The sequence below is a fragment of the Micropterus salmoides genome, unplaced genomic scaffold, assembly GCF_014851395.1.
Source record: "Micropterus salmoides isolate LMB-PRFRI ecotype aquatic unplaced genomic scaffold, ASM1485139v1 Ms_hic_scaffold_21, whole genome shotgun sequence".
NCBI classification, from domain to species: domain Eukaryota; kingdom Metazoa; phylum Chordata; class Actinopteri; order Centrarchiformes; family Centrarchidae; genus Micropterus; species Micropterus salmoides.
Window position 1 is genome coordinate 12,705,165 of NW_024041262.1, and position 20,234 is coordinate 12,725,398.

The window sequence follows — 20,234 nt, forward strand, 5'->3', positions numbered from 1 at the left end:
ACACACATGCATTTAGGGTTTATTATTGTAACCATAACAATAAGGTGGATCTCTCTTTATTTTGACCATCACTTCAATCATAATTGTTCTTTTTATCACAGGCAATAGTTATAATAGTGCACTTTTTATATTTAAATTATGATACAGACGTTTCTTTTTTTTTAAACACCTTATTCTACTGACCCTTATGAATGGAGAATAGTTTACAATCTTAGCCAGGGTTGGGTCAATGAAAGTGAAGGTGATGTGGTGATGAGAAAGATGAAATTGGTGATGGTGAGCAATCAAAGAGTGTGTACGGATAGTGAGGCAAACAACTTTGTACAGTTTCTCTTGTGATAATGGCTACACAACAGGTGAGGAGGCAGACAGCGGTCAAAGGTACGAGGCTTAAAAGCAAGAGATGAAGCCAATTAGCAAGCATTCAACATGTGTGAGAGAAATTGGGTGCCTGTTTTGGATTTGGCTATGTTAATTAATTTCATATTCCTGGGTCAGTCAAAATCTCAGTATGTAGTCAGCTCAAAATGCATCTGCGGCAAAGTTTTCAGCTCAGTGAGCCATTACCCACCCGTCTCACACACACATTCCAGTAACCAGAGATAAGCATGACGTAAGACAGAAACAAATATCGATGCAGAAGTGAGATGACAGCAACTTGTCAGTACTGCTGTCAAAGTCGTTCTTTTGCGTGGAAAGAAGTGCAAAAAAAGAGTGTTGATGAGAAATGAGTTTCTTGAATAAGCTCGATATATTTTTGTTGGCATAAAATGTAGTTTGTAAACGACACAAACATGACACAAACAATCGCATGACCAAATACCACATAAATAAATAAATAGAAATAAATAGATGTATAGTTAAGTAAACTAATAGAAAAAAACAACAAAAAATACCAGTTAAATAAACATTACTGTAGCATGAATATCTGTGAAAACATTCTGCACTTTTGTTGCATATTGTGCTGTATGGAAGACTGGTGATGGACATTGACTAGTCTGATAGTGTGCTGGAGTAATATATGAGTGTCCGAGCTGCTACGTCTGCTTGCAGAATGGTGCGACTCTCAGGGATGAGCGTGGGTGCAGTGATGGACTACTTGGCTTGTTGGTGAACACTGAAGTGAGGATGGGCTTAGGAGACTCTTTGCTTGCTTCCCATCTTGAAGTCCTGTTCAACAAGGAATTGACATCGCAAGCCTTTTAAGTCCGGCATTATGAAAATGTCCATTGATGGATTTCCTTTGTGGGTTTTTTGTTGTATTATGTAGTTTGAGTCAGTAGGTGAATACTATGGCAATAGGAGACAAGCTTGACGAGAAATGTGGCTTCTGTTTGATCCACAGGCCAGGAATGCTCTTCTCATTCTGGGCACAAACAGCTGTGATGAGGTTCATGGAACTATTCACGCATAGTGTTTTTTTTCTTAGATAGTAATGTTCATATTTCTGTTCAAATCAAAAATACCTTTCTTCAGAGCAACAGGGGTCCAATGCAAAAACATCTTAGATGCATTGTTTCATATTGTCTCTGAGTTAAAAGAAAATACAAAAGAATCAAAACATTTAACTTTAAATAGGTGCCTGCTAAAAAAGCAACTGGTCAGCTTCCCCTCTCCAGCACTGTAGTGTTTTCAGTTACTGTCTTTACTGCTATCACTGTGCTACTGACATCCCCAAAAGAAATATGTAAACATAAATAAAAACTAACTTAAAAAAATATTATTTCACATTCACATAATTAGCTTACTTTGTTGGTTTTCTTTACCTCAGGAGAAGACACTGCTGGAATTCCAGGATGTAGTTTCTCTTGAGAAAATCAGGACCCTTTCGTTCAGCTCATCGCCACTCTCTGAAGTGGTAGCAGGTTGCTAACTCTTATGGTTCATCTGCTAAGATACATCTATATTTCTTTCTTTATGGACTGGTCATTGCATGTTGCTTGATAATGATATATGAGCGTACTGGTTAATTTTAAGAGTAATCTTGAGTGCCATCACAAGACTGTTGTTTCTTTTTGGTGTCAGATACTGTATTACAATGATATGGTAGACTAGCCTATCTGATTGTGTCAGCATCCTTTAGCAGGCTGATTTGCTAACTGGCATGCACATTAGCACTTCAAAAGTAGTTTGATCTGTGAAGCTGTATTTATTATGGATACCAAACTGCCCATTCACATGTTTTTTTTTCATTAAAGGGTGATTCCTTAACACTTCCTTCTAATTTAAGGGTAGGAATCCTTGGTGATCCAAAAGATCAAAAGAATGTCGAGGTGAAAAAAAAGCATGACGGGGAAAAGGCTCAATCCTTGCTATGGTCGAGTGCCTTCAATAACGTAGTCAAGGAAGAATAGGAGTAGCTCATGGCGTACAGGGATACTTGGAGATGAAGTTATACTGGCTTCTTTCCGGTGTAGTTCAGGCATCCTGCAGCATGGTCTCACTTTCTAGCCTACGGTTGGGACTGGGTTCCATTGGAGGACAGCAGCCGAGTTCTCTCTTTCGCCGAGCCTCTGCGCTGCAGAACTCCCCCGCTGCCTCCTATTCCTCCGCCATCTGCTCGGTCGCCCCACTCGCACCTGTCGCCCCCACCCTCGGAGCGCCTCGAGTTTTGGCGGGTGGGGGTCCCGTGGGGCCGGCTGTTCTTCTCATCTGGGAAGGGATCAGGAGAGGAGGACAGGAAAGTCACTCTTAACGTACACATGCTGCAGTGTCTGTGGGTCAGGGCCAGCAATGAATTAAATGCAGGTGGGATTAAAAATGTGAGGGGTGAGTCTGAAAATTAGCAGTACCCTTTTTTCTTTCTATTCATGAGTCAGAGGCAACTACTGTTCCCCCTCGGCCACCATAGGTGATGCCTATGACCTTTCAACCGCATTCATAGCAAATAGGAAAAACAGAGTCATGTTTGAACAGTATACAAACATGCCCTTAGCCATAATAAATGACATTAAGCAGAACACTGGAAGTTAACGCGGAATCCACACAAACCACTGCTTGAAAGAAATTAAAAAGTGCTTGTGATATGAAAATGTGATATGCACATAGTCAGAAAGCTCAACACTTTAAGATACTTTAAGATACATTTAACATACTTCAAAAGAAAAAAATAAGTGTTCCTTTGCAAATATGCAAAAGAAACACATAAAAATGAAAATGTCTCTGTGCATACCTAGATGATTAAAGTCAAAGGGGGAAAATGTTATTTTTTTACTCTGGTGCGTACACAACTGTGTATAAGCAGTCTCACCAGATAGAGCTTGCACCATGGGTTGATCATGGGAGCTGAGAAGCTGAGCTTGAATCGTTTCCACCACTCGTCTGAACCTGCGACTCGGACCTAGAGATGCACCCACAAGCCACACACATGTAACTAGGTATTGTTCCAAAAAATAATGATGATGCCAATATGATACTTGAGTTTCAGTAACAACTATACTATTTTTAGACAATATTTAGCTGTGTTTAAAGATATTTGTCTGCATTTTTTTAAACAATTAACTTCTCAGATGGATTAGTGCCCAATGTCTACACAAAATACAGCCTTACTAATAACAACATCATGATTTAAATCAGGAAATGTCTAATCACAGAATAAGTAAACAAGAAAAGTAAACAAACATTTAGTGCCAACTTTCAGTTCTTCAAATATGGTTAATTTAAACAGCTGTTTCCTTATTTTGGGAAATACGCTTATTCGTTTTCTGGTGGAGAGTTAGATAAGAAGGTTGGTGTAACTCTCATATCTGTTGCTACAGTCAGCAACCAGTTAGCTTAGCTTAGCATAAACACTGGAACAGGATGAAGGATACTCCGCTAGAAAGCAATCAAGCGCATTTCCCATAATCTTGAGATTTTGTTTTAAGAACTTTTAACTAAAACTATATCCAAAGTAATATTCATGAAGTTTAATTAAATTCCCAATTGAAGGGATTAAATGTCTACACCACTTGATACCTGATATGAGGGTGAACGTCACGCTGTAGATTCCTGTTTCCCTCCTGCCCTCTCTCTCGGTCCTCTCCCTGTCCCGCTCTCTCTCGCCCTCGGAGAAAGCAATGTCCACCTGGAACTTGACGGGCTTCTGGAAGACGGAAGGGCCGCCGGAGGACTTGTATTCGGCCCGAAAGCTGGTCTGGGATAGGACGCTGTGACTGAGCGACGGGATCTGGGTGGCGGGGAGACAGAGAAGAAGCAGAGAGACCGACAGACTTACGAGGCGGGAGAGGTACGGGGTCCAACGTGAGTATAGGGAGACAAAGGGTGAGGGTGAGGAGAAGAGAGAAAGAGTGAGCCATTGGTGAAAGCAAAGTGATCCATCAACGTGCCACGAATGAGCAAGATCGAAATAATAACGCAAAATAGAGAGAAAACTGAAATAATGAAAGAAATGAAGTGTGTCCAGTATGAGAGTGCGTGTGAAGTCCTTACAGCTTTGCCAGTGAGAGCCATGCTTTCTACACACAAGCTTTGACAGTGAGAGGAGTGAAAAGACAGACCACATCAGACACTCACAGAGAGGAAGGCATGGACGATGTCGGCTTTGACTGAACTCAGAGGTTTGTCTCTGATCACCACAAAGATCTGCTCCTCTTTCTCCAAACCGATGAAGTTCCCAAACCATGACTTCTTAGCCAGCCTGGTAGCCAGACAAAAAAGAAAAAGAAATACCGTATGAGCAAAATGCAATAAGACATCCGTGAGACAATAACTTTATATTTTCAAAACGAGTGACACCAATAATTTATGTCAAGGAGTGACTTACTCGGGGCTGGATTCTGGTGTTAGACTGGACATGTCTTCTGATGTGGGAACTAAAAGAGACAAATCACTCTTAAAAATTAACATTTGTGGACAATGTTAGATCTTAAGCTGGAAGCCAGGGGAACAAAGCAACTGAGATTCACCCCACTGCCATTAGGTCTGGTGTACTGTATGCTGAAACAGAAAATTTATGTTTTACCAGTGTTAGAAAGGGGGAAACTTGAAACTGATGACCTACTTTAGTCTAGTTGATCCATACCTGTGCAGATGCTGGTTCATTGGTAAAAACACAGCCTAACTCTCTCATAATGTTATGGTAAACATTCAAACTTACCTTGCAGTTTACGGCGATGGAAACGAGGTGAGCCCAGCAGGTTGTTCTTGAAAGAATTGAGGCGAGTCCTCCAGTGGGCCGAGCTGCTGGCCGCCATGCCGCTTCCCCCTCCTGGGCTGGACGGCGGTGTCAGAGACAGCGAGCCCACCCCTCCCCCTCCCTCCGCCCGCGACGAGGACGAGGATGAGGAAGAGGAGGGCGGGGTGGAGGAGGGGTGGTGAGGGTGGTGGACAGGGGTACCCAAGGGTGTGGGCAACGGAGAGCCCTGGGGGGTGACCTGCGGCACAGAGTGGGCAGAGTTTGGGTAGAAGCTCTTAGTCACTGACTTTAGGACAGAGGACGAGGGGAAGAAGAAACGGGGGATGGGTGACAGGAGCGGAGAAGGGGAGGGTGAGCGGGAGCATGGGTTGTGCAGAGGCAGGGATTTGATGGGCTGCAGATGGGGCCGGTCGGCAGGTCCCTTGGTGGGCAGGGTCTGGGTCTTTGGGTTGGGGGGAGCTTTGGGCTTGTCGTGAGCCCGTGCTGAGCGAGGAGTGGTGATGCTTCCCTGTTTGGGCTCCTTTGTGAGGGGGGTAGCGGTGGCAGAGGTGACGTCTGATTGGCTGAAAGTGAAGACTGGGCTCTGATAGGACTGGGGAGTGGGTTTGTGGGGTGGGAGAGATGGATAACAAGAAAGAGAGGGGATGGAACATGGAGAAAGGATGGAAATGAATACCATGCTTCATGACAAGAAAGAGTGCATCTTGTGAGTAGTGAAAGTGTCAAATGCAATATTACCAGTGCTGACTATAAAAGTTTTCTTTTGTATCTTATGTGAATGAGGGTTTAGTGACAGTCGAATGCAGTGACAAAAGGACAGTGGCAGTGAAGGTGTTACTGTGCGGTGATTGCTGGCAATTAATTCATTTTACATCTGTAAACTCTTTTAATACAGTTTTGAACATGGGCAAACTAGGAAAGCAAACTACCCCATAAACGAAAAGAAATCATCTAATTTAAAGGTTCTGTGTAAATTTTCTGACACATACAACTAGTTCATGCATGGTGCGGAAGAGAAGTGACATGAAGACAGAAGAAAATGCCACGCAAACCTCCTGCTGGGTGAGAGACTTAATCTGAGGAGCTGGTGTTGTGATGATGTGTAAAAATGACTGAGGAGCTTGATAAATGGATATTTTAGGAGGTAGTGAGGTGTGGTTTACAATCTTTATAAGCAGTTTAATGCAGGGTGAGCGATATCAGAAAAAAAGTTGCAATAATAATCAAAGCATATCAATATTCATAGTTTACAATATAATTAGTAAAGCATTTAAAATTACACATGTAGCTACTTTTGATCCTATGGTTTGTTATGGTAAAAAAAAAAGTTACACAGTCCTTGTTCAGTGTAAAAGCTAATTTGAGGATTCAGCAATCTCAGTTTCCCTCTTTGTGTTTCCTAAACAGTGTTTCCTTGCTGAACCTGATTCAAAGCTCATGTGGGCACCTGACGTGGCAAACTGTAAACCTGTACTTTAACTGTAGAGCTATTAGGCAACTGGGGGGAGGCAAATAATACAAATGAACTTTGGAAATTCAATATTTGATTATACATGCTTGTATCATGTTCAAAGGCAGTGCAGGTAATCAAAGCAGCGACAGTTATGTGTGTATAGTTTTTTAAGTTGGCCAACAGGCCCTTACCCTGGGACTGCTGAGAGGGCTGGAGGAGAGACCGGTTGATGCTCCACTGACTGAGCGAGACCTGACAAAGAGACCAGAGGTCAAAAGATCGACAAATAAAAGAGTATAACCAACAAGAAACTGTGTGAGAGTGACTGCATTCTTGGTATGCACCATTTACTGTTTATGCGTAAGCATGACACACTGTACCTCTGGCTGTGTGCAGCTGTGTCCAGGGCCCTGCGAGGCGGGGTAGGAGACCCCTGTTCAGTAACACTGAGCACCTCCAGGCTTTTCCTCTCAGGGCGGCAGCGGCCGTGGCGCGTCAGCATAGGAGAGTCAACGCGTTTTCGAGGAGGGTCTGCTGAGGAACGCCAGCATAAAGTTGACACAGGATTCAATTTTAGTGGTTTAATGCTTCTGTAAAAGCAACATTTTTTATTGGTATTACATGATACGTTATGCACCTGCTTAAAGAAATAAGACCACTCTCAGAAAGATGGTTTGTTTCTTTCCCATGGCAGTGGTATTGTTAAAGACATTTCCAATAAATCCTATTGCTTTGTGAAGTGAAATGTTGCAGCATTTTCACCATCTCTGTCACCACTCTGTCACTACGCATTTATTTTCTCTTTTGCAGTTCTGAAAAGGATGATTATATTGAGAGTGATTTTTCCACAGGCCTTTCGCTCACTGCACCATCTGTGACTGTGATAAACTTAGCTTCATTTGCACTGGCAGAATAGCTGCCCTCTCCCAGATTTGTTCCATAGAGAAATTTTGCAGATGTCCTGCAAAGTCTGGTTTGAAAATCGTAAAATACAATTATGACTTATTGTGCGTAAAATGCTACACATAGTTCTGTAAATAAAATTGCATTTTACATAATTTTCAAAGAAAAAACAAAAGAAGCTTTTTGCCAACAAAGCCAAACCCAACTTGAGGGCATTGGGCACAAACTTCTGTCAGCCTGTCTTCCACATTGCTTTATGTTTTATTGCTAATGGTGGAGATTACAGTAGTGGATTATTTGGCTTATGGCTACTAGTGCAAAATATTTTATCCAAAACTTAATAAGGTTTAAAACATAATATCAAATCATCCCAAACTCATTGGCAGAGGTAATAAGTACCCGTGTAGGTATGGTCAGACTCACAGACTGTAGTACAACTGCTTCTGAGAAACTAAGGCTGAGGAGAGCAGCTCCCTCCATTGACTGGATTCCTCCTGCCCCCTAGTGACTGACCTACGTCATTGCGCGGAGGCAAGTCCTCGTCCTCATAGCTGGGGTAGCGCTCTTTCCTGTCCAGCAGCAGGTAATAGATCATCTTCTCCTGGTTTTCTCTGAGACAAAAAGAAAGACAAAAACTTAGAGGAGTGTTAAAGTTAGGGAAGAATAATGTAGAAAGGAGCAATATGTGATTAGAGTAGGTAACCCTGCTAAAAAGTCTATGCAGAAAAGATATGCAGGTTGTGGCACAGGACTGATCACCTAGCCATCATGCTGGCTTTTAACAGGGCTCTGAGAGACAATGCCCTCAATACCACTTTGTTGTCATAAACCCATTTTATTTTTTAATAAAAAGCTGACAATGTGCATTAATACTTCCTTTGTGCGACTTATCAGTTTTAATTGTTGATGACACTGTGAGAAGTGTGTTTTCTTTTAATTTGTGCTATTTTTACTTGTTTTCTGTTGTTGTCTAATGTACTGTATTGTTATTGTGTCTTGTTTACATGTTCCTCCGCGTATGTAAATGAAATAGACATAAACACCTTTCCGTATAATGCAGTTTTAAAACCATACCATAGCCTCATAACTGTTTACATTTTAAAGTAAGGGAGTAGTGTGTTTATCACATGGCTACTGCATTGCATTTTGCTGGTCACTCAGTTTACAATCGGACACTGAGAAACATAGTCATGTTTAGAGTTCGAAAACTACTTACTCTTCACATTGCAAATCACGTGTGAGCTTGACTCGGTCTCGAAAACAACCCAGCGAGTGCATGCTGTCCAACACGTCTGGGTCCAGCTCAGTCAGAGACAAGATTCGCCTCACACACACTCGCCTGGGAGGAGGCTGCTCAGGACACGGCTCATTACGACCACCCCTGGGAGCCCCACACACACACACACACACACACACACACGTCACACACAATGAAACACGTGTGAATGATACAGATGTAATGTATATATGATTAAATATGATGCAACATCACTTTAAATAAGTTTTCAGTATTTAAAAATGAATGCGTACTCACAGATACCATGCATGTTTCTGGATGGCCTCTAGCTATAAGGGGTGACAGGGCAGATGGGACCATTAGTTTGTACAGTCTGTTAACAGCCAGATGGCCACAGAGCTATGGTGGGTAAACAGTTTACACCAGATACCCTTTTTACATGCACAAAAGACGCCTCATCAGTTCTGAATATTGTATAGTTAAATCAAAACTTGCAAGACAGCAAGGATTTTTGTTTTGGAGAATATAACAGAAAATCATGCATCAGTAAGTGTACTGGAGAAATGTTATACAACCAGTTATAAATGTGATACCGGTAGTGAACACTGACATTCTGATTGTAGTTTAATACAACAAAGAAATGTAAAATCCTGGCATGAATGTGCCTTAAACACACTGATGATGCAATCACCCAATCGAAATGCAACCGTGTCTCTAGTCCATGTCAGCAATGATCATGAAAATCCTAGAGTGCAGATCCAGCTACAAAGAGCAAAAGCAGGGACAAGTTGGTAAATCTAAAAGTGAATCAAAAAATGATTTATATCAATGACAGCAGTCTAACAGCGAAAACTGCTCTCTTCATACACTATATATTCAAAAAGAATGAAAGAGAGATGATCCCAGTTCAGTGTGGACAATTTAACAGGTGTAAATCTGACTAAATGATTTCTGGATTCAGTCTGCATATGAGACTCGTATTCATTCCCGGTGTTTAGGCGACATTCAAACCCCCTGTGTATGAGCCAAGTGTGAGCACAGTCCCGTACCGTGAGCCTCTTCTCAGCGTTGACCTCAATCATGCCCTTGAGCAGGGACTGGCAGTCCGGAGGGATGAAGTGGGGCATGTGGAACACCCCGCTCTTCACCTTCTCCAGGAGCTGGCGTAAATTGTCATGGTCAAACGGTAGGGCACCCTGCAGGAGAGGAGAGGAATAGAGGGAAGAAGGACAAAGACAGAAAAAACAAATGTGATTAAATAATCTTGACAAGGGAAAGTAAGTAAGAACTGCAAAACAGGAGTAAAAGACTTACCACCAGTAGAGCAAAAAGGATGACCCCACAGCTCCACACATCTGCTCTCCGCCCATCGTATTTCTCCCCCTGCCAAACAGATATCCCATGAATTCCCCACTGAATCTATGAATACACTAATGAGCCACATTCATTTATGAATTCACTGAGCTAATTTCAGCTCATTTAAGGCGTATTCAAGAAGACTATATGTCTTTCAAAAGTAATCTCTGTCAAAGGAAACACTATACTTCATTATAATCCAGTCTGTTTCAGTCCACAACATAGTGAAACCATATTTTCATTGACAGAACTGGATAATCTTGTGGGCTGAGCGCTGTCAAAAATCACTCTTACTAAAGATGAGCCTTCTTAAAAACAACCCAAGTGACCATAATCCATTAAGACTTTTATGACTTTGAAACAATTATTGATGTATTTGTGTTTAGCTCATGTATTTGCAGCTAAATTAGTAATTTATTTACATAATATGCTCATTTATATTACAGCTACCAACACCAGAGGAAGACACTTACTCGTATAACTTCAGGGCAAGCATAATGTGGTGATCTAAAATGAAAGAGAAATGTGTTACGAGCAACACTACTATGCAATTCAATTCTGGAAGTATGGGAAGTAATACTAGTAATTAAAAAATAAATTAAAATTAAAGCATGTACTCTGTATATAGGCACATCTATAAATGTTGATGTGATGTCTTTAGCTTCTGTGGCAACAACTGTATACATTATTGTGAAGAGTATATTATGTAATATGCATAGATTTACATTCCTGTAATACAAAATATGACCTGTTTTTTCTTTGTGAGTATACGTTATTTATGAGCACACGCACAGAGTAGGTACTCACCCACAGCTGGTCTCTAACAGGCTGTCTCCCACCTGTAGGGAGGCCATGCCAAAGTCAGCGATACGGATGTTGTTCTTTTCATCCAGGAGCAAGTTCTCAGGCTTCAGGTCTCTGTGACTGCACAAATACAACAGATATTATTAGTATGCTGGTGCTGAATATGGCATTTCAGCTTAACTGTGACTTCAAGGGTTTGGAAAAAAGCAGCGTTAATATTTCCTCATGCTACAGAATTTTTTTTCCCACTCATTTATTGCTTGATATAATGTCACAAAAAGTTAACATCTTAAAAATAAATGTAAGAATGATAAGTGTGTGCAAATATTAAGTCAGGAATGATCATTTTAAAATACATTTTTGATGTTACGGACCAAGGCAGCAGGAACTTCTGACTTATTTTGCCATGACACATGAAAATTGCATTGATTTGATATTGTTTAAAGAGGCCTCCAAAGAGCTTAGTAAGTTAGCAGAGGAACCCAAAACATCACTCTACACATAACCCACACCCCAATTTAAGAACCAGCTCTATGCAAAAACCAACCAGATGGAATGACTGTGGCAGAAATCCAAAGCAGAGATGATCTGCCTGAAGAACTTCCTGGCTTCTTTCGGAGTCAGCCGGCCTTTCTTCACCAGGTAGTCAAACAACTCTCCTCCTGACACATGCTCCAACACCAAGTACCTGTCCACATACGGGTACAACAGTGTGATTTAAAACCTTCATCTCAAAAAGAGGAGAAGCTAAGGAATACATTAAGGAAAACAATACATCTAACCTAAGACACTCACTCTGTTAGATACCCTCAATTTATGATGTTGGATTCTAGAACCACAATATTGAGATGAAATGCTGTCATTTATCTTTTTTTTATGTACTGACTTTCAGCCAACCTGCCTTTCTACTCCAACAGCTGTTTTATAACAGTGTTAAAATATTTTTCGTCAAGATAGATCAAAAACATTTCTGAATAATTGCAGGAGATGAAGGAAACGTGAGAATTAGATTGATGAGAACAGATTAATATAGGTCTTATAGATATATTTATACTCATCCCACTCAAAGGTTTAGTATTCAGCAACAGAAAAAGCATGCAAACTGCACTGAGCTCAATTGTGAGGCCTCTTGAATGCAGAGGGAACTCACAGATATTTGTTATTCTCGTAAACATCATGCAGCTTCAACACATGCGGATGCTCAATCAGTTTCAGAATGGCAATCTCCCTCTCAACCTGGTTAGGGAGAAGAGACACAAATAGAAGAAGAGACAGAAAGAGATGAGCAGAGGACACAAGCCACTCTATGTTATTTCAGAAGCAACAGTACAAAGGTTAATTAATTAAGTAATACATCAGTTAAATATAGAGAATATGGAGCAGTTTGTGTACAGCGTAACACACCTCGCCATATACAAAATTAGCAATGTTATCGTCACTGTGAGCAACAACCTCAACAGCGTCATGCTGTACCTTCATCAGGACTGACTCAGACAGCTTCTCTCTGTTGACTATTTTGATGGCTACCTTCTGACCCGTAATACAATGGACCCCGAGCTTGACCAGTCCTGAAAGACAGAACAAGAGAGATGAGATTAAAATAAGAGATAATAGATAGGCATGATAGATAGAAAAGCATCATATGCAGTATTTTATTCTACATAAAACAGTAGTTTTTAATCCATTCTCACATTTCGGAAAAGTTGTATCATTTTATACTTAAAAACTGTTTGGTGTACTCACCTGTCTGCCCCTTCCCCAGTGTTTTTTCCAGTCGGTAGGGCCCAACATATTGAGCTGACTGACTTAGAGACAGTTCCTTACTCATACTGCTCTTACTGGATGCTAATACTACTACTAGTAGTACTACTGCACTGTGGTTATTACAATTACTCTGGTATTATACAGCTTATACAGGAGTTACTGTGGGATACAAGATGGTGCTTAACTTGGAGACAGGACAACCTTTTATTTCAGTGATAACACTGCTACTCTTAAGATACTGGGTGAACATGTAAAAAATGCAAAAGTCAAACGGGTGCTGATTTACAACATCTGGATGATAAATGAGCATTCTTCATCAACACCTTGTTAATGAACATAGCTAAATAGTTTTGCCTTTTTGTTCTGAAGCACGGTAAACGTGTACAACATTGATATTTAACAAAACAGCTTCCCAGTGGGAGATAAAAGCAAAGAAAGTGAGGTGAGTTGCTAGTCTGTTTTAAGCGTTAAATACTGACCACTACCCTAAAGATAAACATGCCAAGGTAGGCAAACTAATGAGGTTTACTTCTGTACATTAGCTTATTTGTATAACTTGAACCGTGTTACATGTATGGCGTTAACTATAACGGTTAATAGGACATTTATCGCAGGGTAACGTTAACGTTATATAGCCTTAACACAAGTCAAGTTTTTTCACGTCTGCTGCAAATATTTATGTAATTTGCCGGTTTAGTCCACCAACCAAACGTCAAATACGTCAAGTATGTCAGCACTGGTAAATTAAATCAATTTAATTCTCTGTGTCAGGCCTGTTTTTACAGGTGCAACAACATGCTATTTTAGCCTCGCCGCCACTCTCCCACACAGCAGCGAGGCTAGCTTAGCTTCAACGCCTTGACCAACGGCCGTCTCGCTCGCGCCGCCTGTCAAAAAAACCGACACCTCCTGAAGTTCCTGGGCATCGCCAAACGGTGAGATTGATGAGACGGCCGCCGCACTCTCACAATATTTCCTCGCGAAACAACCATCTTTAGCGTAGCGTTTAGTCCTCCCCCTCCCTGTCTCTCGCCGTCTCTCCCTCTCTACATCCCTGCAAGTAGCGGATCACAGCATCTTCTCCTTTGGCGTGTCCTCCTCCCTCACCGGCGGATACACAGGTAAAAAAAAACCACACAGATCACCCGCAGATCAACCCGCACTATAATCGACTGCCTTATTCCCTTTCCTCACTTCTGATAATAGTCCACGCAGGGTAAAGGCCCCCTGTATTACACTCCCTTCGGTTTTCTTGCCGTAAATCGATATTTTCTCTCTCCTCTTCCTTCCTTCGTCTCACTCGCATCAGCATCCGGGTCCCACTCTCTCTCCATCCTCTCGCCTCTCCTCCCCCGCCCCTCTCCTCCTCCTCCTCCTCCTCCTCCCGATCTTGTTCCTCAAAATACGCTGATCTCTGCATCCACCTCAACACCGGCCCCACCGTGAGCCCCGTGAGCTGCTGCTCCTTCACTGGTGTAGTGAAAGGCATTTGTAAACATCTCCAGAGGATGGGACGCTGCGTGTGTTGGGACGATGCTGGGGATGCGTGGTTCTTTTCACAATCACTGGTGGTGTCCCACAGGTGGGCTTTTGTTTTTAATTTTATTTGAAATAAGGTGTCACATTGGCTAAAGGTAGCAGGAAAATTTACACAGATAGTCTACTTTACTTCAGTACAATTGTAAAGTAGGCTACTTGTTCTTTACTTGAGTATTTCCATTTTAGGCTAGCCTATTACTCCGCTCCATTTTATAATGAACTATTTCACTTTTTACTTACAAAACATATAATGAACTTACAGAATATGACGGATTGTTATTTATTAAACTACCCAGAAGTGTAATATCATAAAAAATGCAAAGCGCTACCTTTAACAACATAGCTTGAAGCATTTAGAGTAATGAAACAATAATACAATATTTGATTAATATAACACTCTAAAAGGGCCCACTGTGCATAATTAGTAAGTACATTTGACTGATAATGATTTCTGTATGCTACTTCAATAAATAGCCTATTTGAATGCAGGACGTTTAATTGTAATTTTTTACATTGTGGTATTTTTACTTTTACTCAAGGATCTGACTACTTCTTTCACCACTGTCCATTACATGTCAAAGCCCTGTAGTCATAATCAGTAGCAAAATGTACAAAAAATAAAGGAACTAATTAAGCAACAGAATTGCACTGCTATAATATATTAATGTATTGTTATATATCCAAAAGGTATTTTAATTTTGTGGCAGAGGGAGACAGTTACTTTTTTGCACTGCTGAGCAGTTTAACCTAAAAAAGCTATTATATTTTATAAGGTTATCATACATTTTGTACTGTATGTAAAATCTTCATGTTCAAAGTAACTATTAATAGCTGTAAAATGTATTGGTGTAAAAATGTATTTCCCATTGAAATGTAGTGGAGTAGATGTAAGTAAAATGAAATGAAAATAAGTAGTAGGCTAATAAGTAAAGAACCTCAAACTTTTAGGACTGCGATTGAGTAAATGTACTTAATTACTTTATACCAGTAATAGTAGACATATATATCTCCTTCATTAAGATTTTCATTATTGCATGTTCATTAAATTTTCATGTTTGCTGATAGACTGTCATCACTGAAGACATGTCACAGGAGGAAAAATATTAAAATGAATGAATTCCACTTCAGTTTCAGAGTCCTGGTATTGTGCATCCCTGCCCCACTGTCTTAGTGGTATGTTAAGCACATATTTTGTGTCACCTTCTACATAAATGGTCAGCTTCAGCTTACACAATACCATTAAAAAATGTTGTTTTTGTAAATGAACACCCAAATTCTTATGCCACATGATTACAGCAATGACCCAGAAGGTGTCTATTCACAGACCATGTTCCTGTTGCTTTCTATTGTCAATTATCAACTTCTGAAAAAATGACACAGCAGCACATTGAAACCCACATTAAAAAAAATATAATTCTGATGAGCACACCTCAATGGTGACTGAATCACACCTCCTCTGGAGAGGAAACTGAAAAGACAAGTGTTGGGTGCTGATTTAAATGTATCACACAGAGATGACAGTTTTATAAAATAAAAAGGGGGGGGGGGGAGTAGGACATTTGAATGTATCATCTGTAAAGTGCCTTGAAAAATCTCTAAAATCTCAATTTAAAATGTTGTGCGTGGGCAGATAATTCCCCAAAGCCCATCTTCATCTGCGCCTAGCTGGTTGATTTGCACAAAGCCAGAAGGGGGTTGTCTCCAAATCATGGAGCAGAAATAGAAAGGAAAAGACCATTTTCTGGTTTGTTCTCATGCGACAGACACTGTCTTTTGAGATCAAAATACTTGAAAATACGTAGGCCTAAATCAGAGCAGTAAATGACACACTGTAGTTTGGCTTTCCCACAAGCAGTATTTGAAATAAAAGAATAGAGGCAAGGGAGTCCAAGAAGCAGAGCTGGGGGAAGAAGAAGTAAAACAAAATGTCTGACGTTCTGGCCTTAACCATAAACCTACGCACATACTATATACCTTAGTTTTCTTTCACAATGAAATGTCTAAATTAGATTATTACGCTCCTTCAAGTGAATTCCATCTCTCCAGAGCTTGAACCTCCCCTTCAGCTGACAGCACCAGGATCTACTCTGTCCTCTTGAATTACGCAGGAGGTTATTCTGTATCATCCGGCTTGTGAGTAAATCCCATAGGCTTACTAACACCTTTTCCTCCCAGCAGAACAAGGAACTCTGGGAAAACTTCTCTTCCAGGCCATGTCACCGGTCTACAATCCCCACATTCATTGCCAGAGCTCGGATTGGAAAAGTGACATAAGACTGCTGCGTGCAGGTACTAATGTGGGGATTAGGTATGAGATTAACAAGCTCTTCTTCATTCCATTAAGAGTAACTATTCCATGTGGAAGCCCATATGCTTGGCAAGTGGAGACGGTGCAACAGACAGTACTAATAATTTTGGAACAGAATAAAAAATACCGATATACAGTAATAAAATCTGTGATTACCAAAGAAAAACAAAATACTGTGTATGGTGGATAAGCTTTATATTTATTGTATTTGTGTGTATAAGAATGTTACGGTACATAGATGATTAGATTTATACTAGAGTCCATGATGGAGTTATAACATTTATGACGAAAAGGTTTCACATTGACAGAAGTATACAGTATCGGAAGCTCAGTCTCATCACCCCCTCTTCAGTTTTTCAGATGGTTCAGTCCAGTGCAATAGGCAAGGAAGGGAATGCTGGGAAAGTGAAGCACTTTGATAAGCTGTGATCAAAGATGGGAAAATGTATGACTCGGCAATATCATAGGTAGAAAATGTGACAAAATATGTGATTCAAATCATCCAAATACAATACAATGCCTACAACAGACAGTTTCTATAGTTTTAATGACAATAATAATATAATGACAATAATAACAATGTGGGAGTAATGAGTGTTACTGATGAAAGATCACACTCCTTCACAAAGCCAATAACTTACAGGATATATTGTAAATTGAGCAGCTTACTTACATACTTCAAATTGCCATTTCACAATATCCAATTGTCATTTCAATATACAATTTCCTTTTTCAGCTTTCTTTCTTTAAAGGCCTGATTCTGAGTCGTGCAATATTTGTTTATTTTCCATTTTAATTTTAGTCTAATTCTGGGTAAAATTATCTCCCATAAACTTTAACGTTCATCTCCTAATAAACTGATGGCCTTCTTGGTTACGTTTTTAAATAGAAAAATCCCAAAGAAGCACCCCACTGTAAACTTGCACTGACTGCCTGATTAGCACCATGGTTAAATGTTTTGCACCTTTTAAAAACTGTTATTATGGTTTACACAAGGCCACAGGACTTTTGTTTTATGGTTGGTTTCTGACTCTTATATTGAGGAAATAAAAAAAATTCTTTGTAGTCATTTGTATGAACTTACATTTTATTAAGATGCATTGCCTTATGTATTATGATCCCTCAGACAGGGTTTTTATACAGGCCTGGAAGGCATCTATCAGATCTTTACAGCCCTCTGCTCCCTTCTCTCTGACACTGAAACACAAAGCCATATTTACAAAACACACTTACAGTACCATACATGTAGCTGGGTTATTCTCTTTGGCATAGTTAAAACTGGGCAAAGAACATGATGTAAATGCAGATAACATGTAAAATAAATACACATCCAATGGATAAAGGTACATCACCTGAAACTGTGTGGAGGACATAGGAATATCTCTAAATTTAGTCTACATGTGCATCAAAGGGATTATCAGAGTATAGCTTGGCAATAAAGTATTTCAACTAAACCCCCCCCACTGCTGCTTTTATCTGCATTTGGTGAAGTACGAGAACAAGAGTGACTAATCTTCACAGAAACTCCATAAAGACTGATCGCTGCTGCGTGTGGAAACACACCAAGTGTTGCTTCTTGCATGCGTGTAACCATAGACTGCGCATGTAACATGAACCAACAGCCTGAATGTGTCAGTTCTCTGCAACAGGTCATACATGTGGATGCTTTTTTTAAACCTCAGGTCTATTTCTGCTTCTCAAGACATTTATTTTACTGTAAGGGCCCTCTGTCTCTGTAAATGTCATGCAGAGAACTCAATAAGTGATGACTGAGACAATGGCCAAAAGGACGTAATTGAAAGTGACCAGCATTTAGCTTTATCCTACACTCTAATGAATCTCCTTGGGGGCACAAAGTTATAAAGACAATCTATACTATCACTTACACTCACCAAAGAATTATGAAATATTTGTATTTATATAAATACCATTTTCCGTAATTAATTGTACATCATTGCTGTCAGTACTCACCATTTGTCAACATCCTCTTTGATGACCTGGCACGGTGCTGGCGCAGCTTCGTTAGAGTCTGGCATTTTGACAGAAGAGAGCTGGAGTTTGTGGAGGTGTGCTGCTGCAAGAGCTGCAGTCAAGTATGGTCACAGATTAGTTACAGAGATGGAGGCAAAGACAGCAAAGGAGGGAGGGAGGAGGCATAACAGTGTCCTACTATGATAAGCTTGAACGAGGGAATAGATTGTATGCAAGAGATTACTCAGGAGAACTAAGTTTGATTTGAAATTCTTCCTTTCATTTCTATAGTCTTACTATTTATTTTAATTACCTTTGTTTCTGATATCCTTTCCCATTTATGTACATCAACCTATATGATTGATTGCATTCTTAAATGCTTCCATTCATGCCCTTTCTTTTACTGTCTTTCTAATGGATATGCAGATTGCTCACCTTTTGAGTCAGGCATTATGCATCACAAAGGTCTCATAATGCATCTAAAATACTCACTACAGGGGAGGGCTTTTTCCTTAAAAGAGATTGGGAAGTCTGACTTTGTTTTACACTGTTGGCTTAGGAGGGTGAGCTGAGAGTTGTAGTATTTGTAATAAAATGTCAAATTAGCATTGAACATGCTGTTAGAAAATATGCACCTAACAATCTGAAAATAATCCAGAATTCTGAGGCTTAATAAAAGCAGTTGTGGTTAATAATAGTGAGGTAAATCATTGCTACTCATCAAAATACATTGTGCTTTCAACATTTTAACATTTATATAATTATATAGAACCAACAACTGAGCCAAGTTACAATATGTAACAAACAGCAATTTCTTCTTCTCAAACAAAATAATGACCATGTTAATTAAAGGAATATATTTACTGACACACATACACTGATGACTTGACTGGCATTTCTATCTATATGTAGCACATATATTAATCTTATCCAAAAGTGAGATACTTCCAAAAAACTAGGTAAAATAAGACCAATTCCTAGTATATAGACTTTATAAATATTTGTGGGTCCTCAAAGTCTAAGGATAGATAGTTTACTCAACTTTTATAAGATGGCAGTCACAACTGATGTCAATGAAATATATAATATTTAGGAAATGTTATATAACAGTAACCTACGTTTGGATGGATTTTAAATTGATATTTTTGAGTTAGGCAAAATCTGCAAAAACATGATATGCTTTCTCTGCCATGTTTGGCACACATGAAACAGTGCCTCAAGAAGTAGACCTAAAAATGTTTAAATGGATTAAATGATGTGTTTGCAGCTATTTACAGTATTTTAGTTGGAGGATTAAACCTCGCCACTAGAGGGCAACAAACACTTATATACACACAATGATGAATTTCTGGACAAACAGGCCTGTATAGTGTGTGATTCATTATTAGCTGTAAGAAAAGGGATCATATTTACATTCAGCAATATTACATAGTTTGGTTCATCTATTGTAACACTTTTCTATCACCTGATCTTGGCTGAAGTGTTCAGTTGGAGATAGAGACAGGTTAATAGGATGGTCATGCAAATTACAGCGTCTCAGAAAACCCTGGTCAAACACCAAAGACATGAAATAAGAGCAGAGCATCTCTCTATCTCGGTGTTTCCTCCTCCTTTATAATGACCATAAAATCCAGCGCGCCATCTGCAGGCGAACAAATCAAGTGCATATGGGGTCTAGCAGACAGGTTCTCCCAAAAAATAGCAAAAATAAAAGGGGGGATTAAAATAGGTATTGGTATCTTAAATTTTAGCATAGCTAAAG

General features: G+C 39.9%; 1 protein-coding gene and 1 long non-coding RNA gene across 10 annotated transcripts; both read right to left on the reverse strand.

The window, feature by feature from the left end:
- Positions 1-6: 6 nt before the first annotated feature.
- On the reverse strand, positions 7-13,990 carry brsk1a (BR serine/threonine kinase 1a). 9 transcript variants are annotated; one of them, XM_038736214.1, is made up of 19 exons: positions 12,634-13,990; positions 12,364-12,458; positions 12,041-12,126; positions 11,438-11,578; positions 10,894-11,010; positions 10,560-10,593; positions 10,045-10,113; positions 9,780-9,926; positions 9,028-9,059; positions 8,710-8,874; positions 8,007-8,104; positions 6,971-7,121; positions 6,782-6,842; positions 5,099-5,375; positions 4,766-4,814; positions 4,516-4,639; positions 3,958-4,168; positions 3,251-3,340; positions 7-2,664 (listed from the first exon to the last, which is right to left on the reverse strand). In XM_038736214.1, exons 1-19 carry the CDS (start codon positions 12,716-12,718, stop codon positions 2,453-2,455), a joined length of 2,244 nt encoding a protein of 747 aa, XP_038592142.1. In that variant the 5' UTR covers positions 12,719-13,990; the 3' UTR covers positions 7-2,452. The 9 variants fall into 9 exon arrangements, with proteins under 9 accessions (XP_038592142.1, XP_038592144.1, XP_038592137.1 ...); XM_038736216.1 differs by having other exon boundaries at positions 7-2,652; positions 5,099-5,729; XM_038736209.1 differs by having other exon boundaries at positions 5,099-5,729.
- A 2,689-nt stretch (positions 13,991-16,679) lies between these two features.
- On the reverse strand, positions 16,680-20,230 carry LOC119915742. The gene is made up of 4 exons (XR_005446999.1): positions 19,938-20,230; positions 18,473-18,584; positions 17,586-17,698; positions 16,680-16,924 (listed from the first exon to the last, which is right to left on the reverse strand). It is a non-coding gene; the product is annotated as an uncharacterized LOC119915742 (long non-coding RNA).
- Between the last annotated feature and the right edge of the window lie 4 nt (positions 20,231-20,234).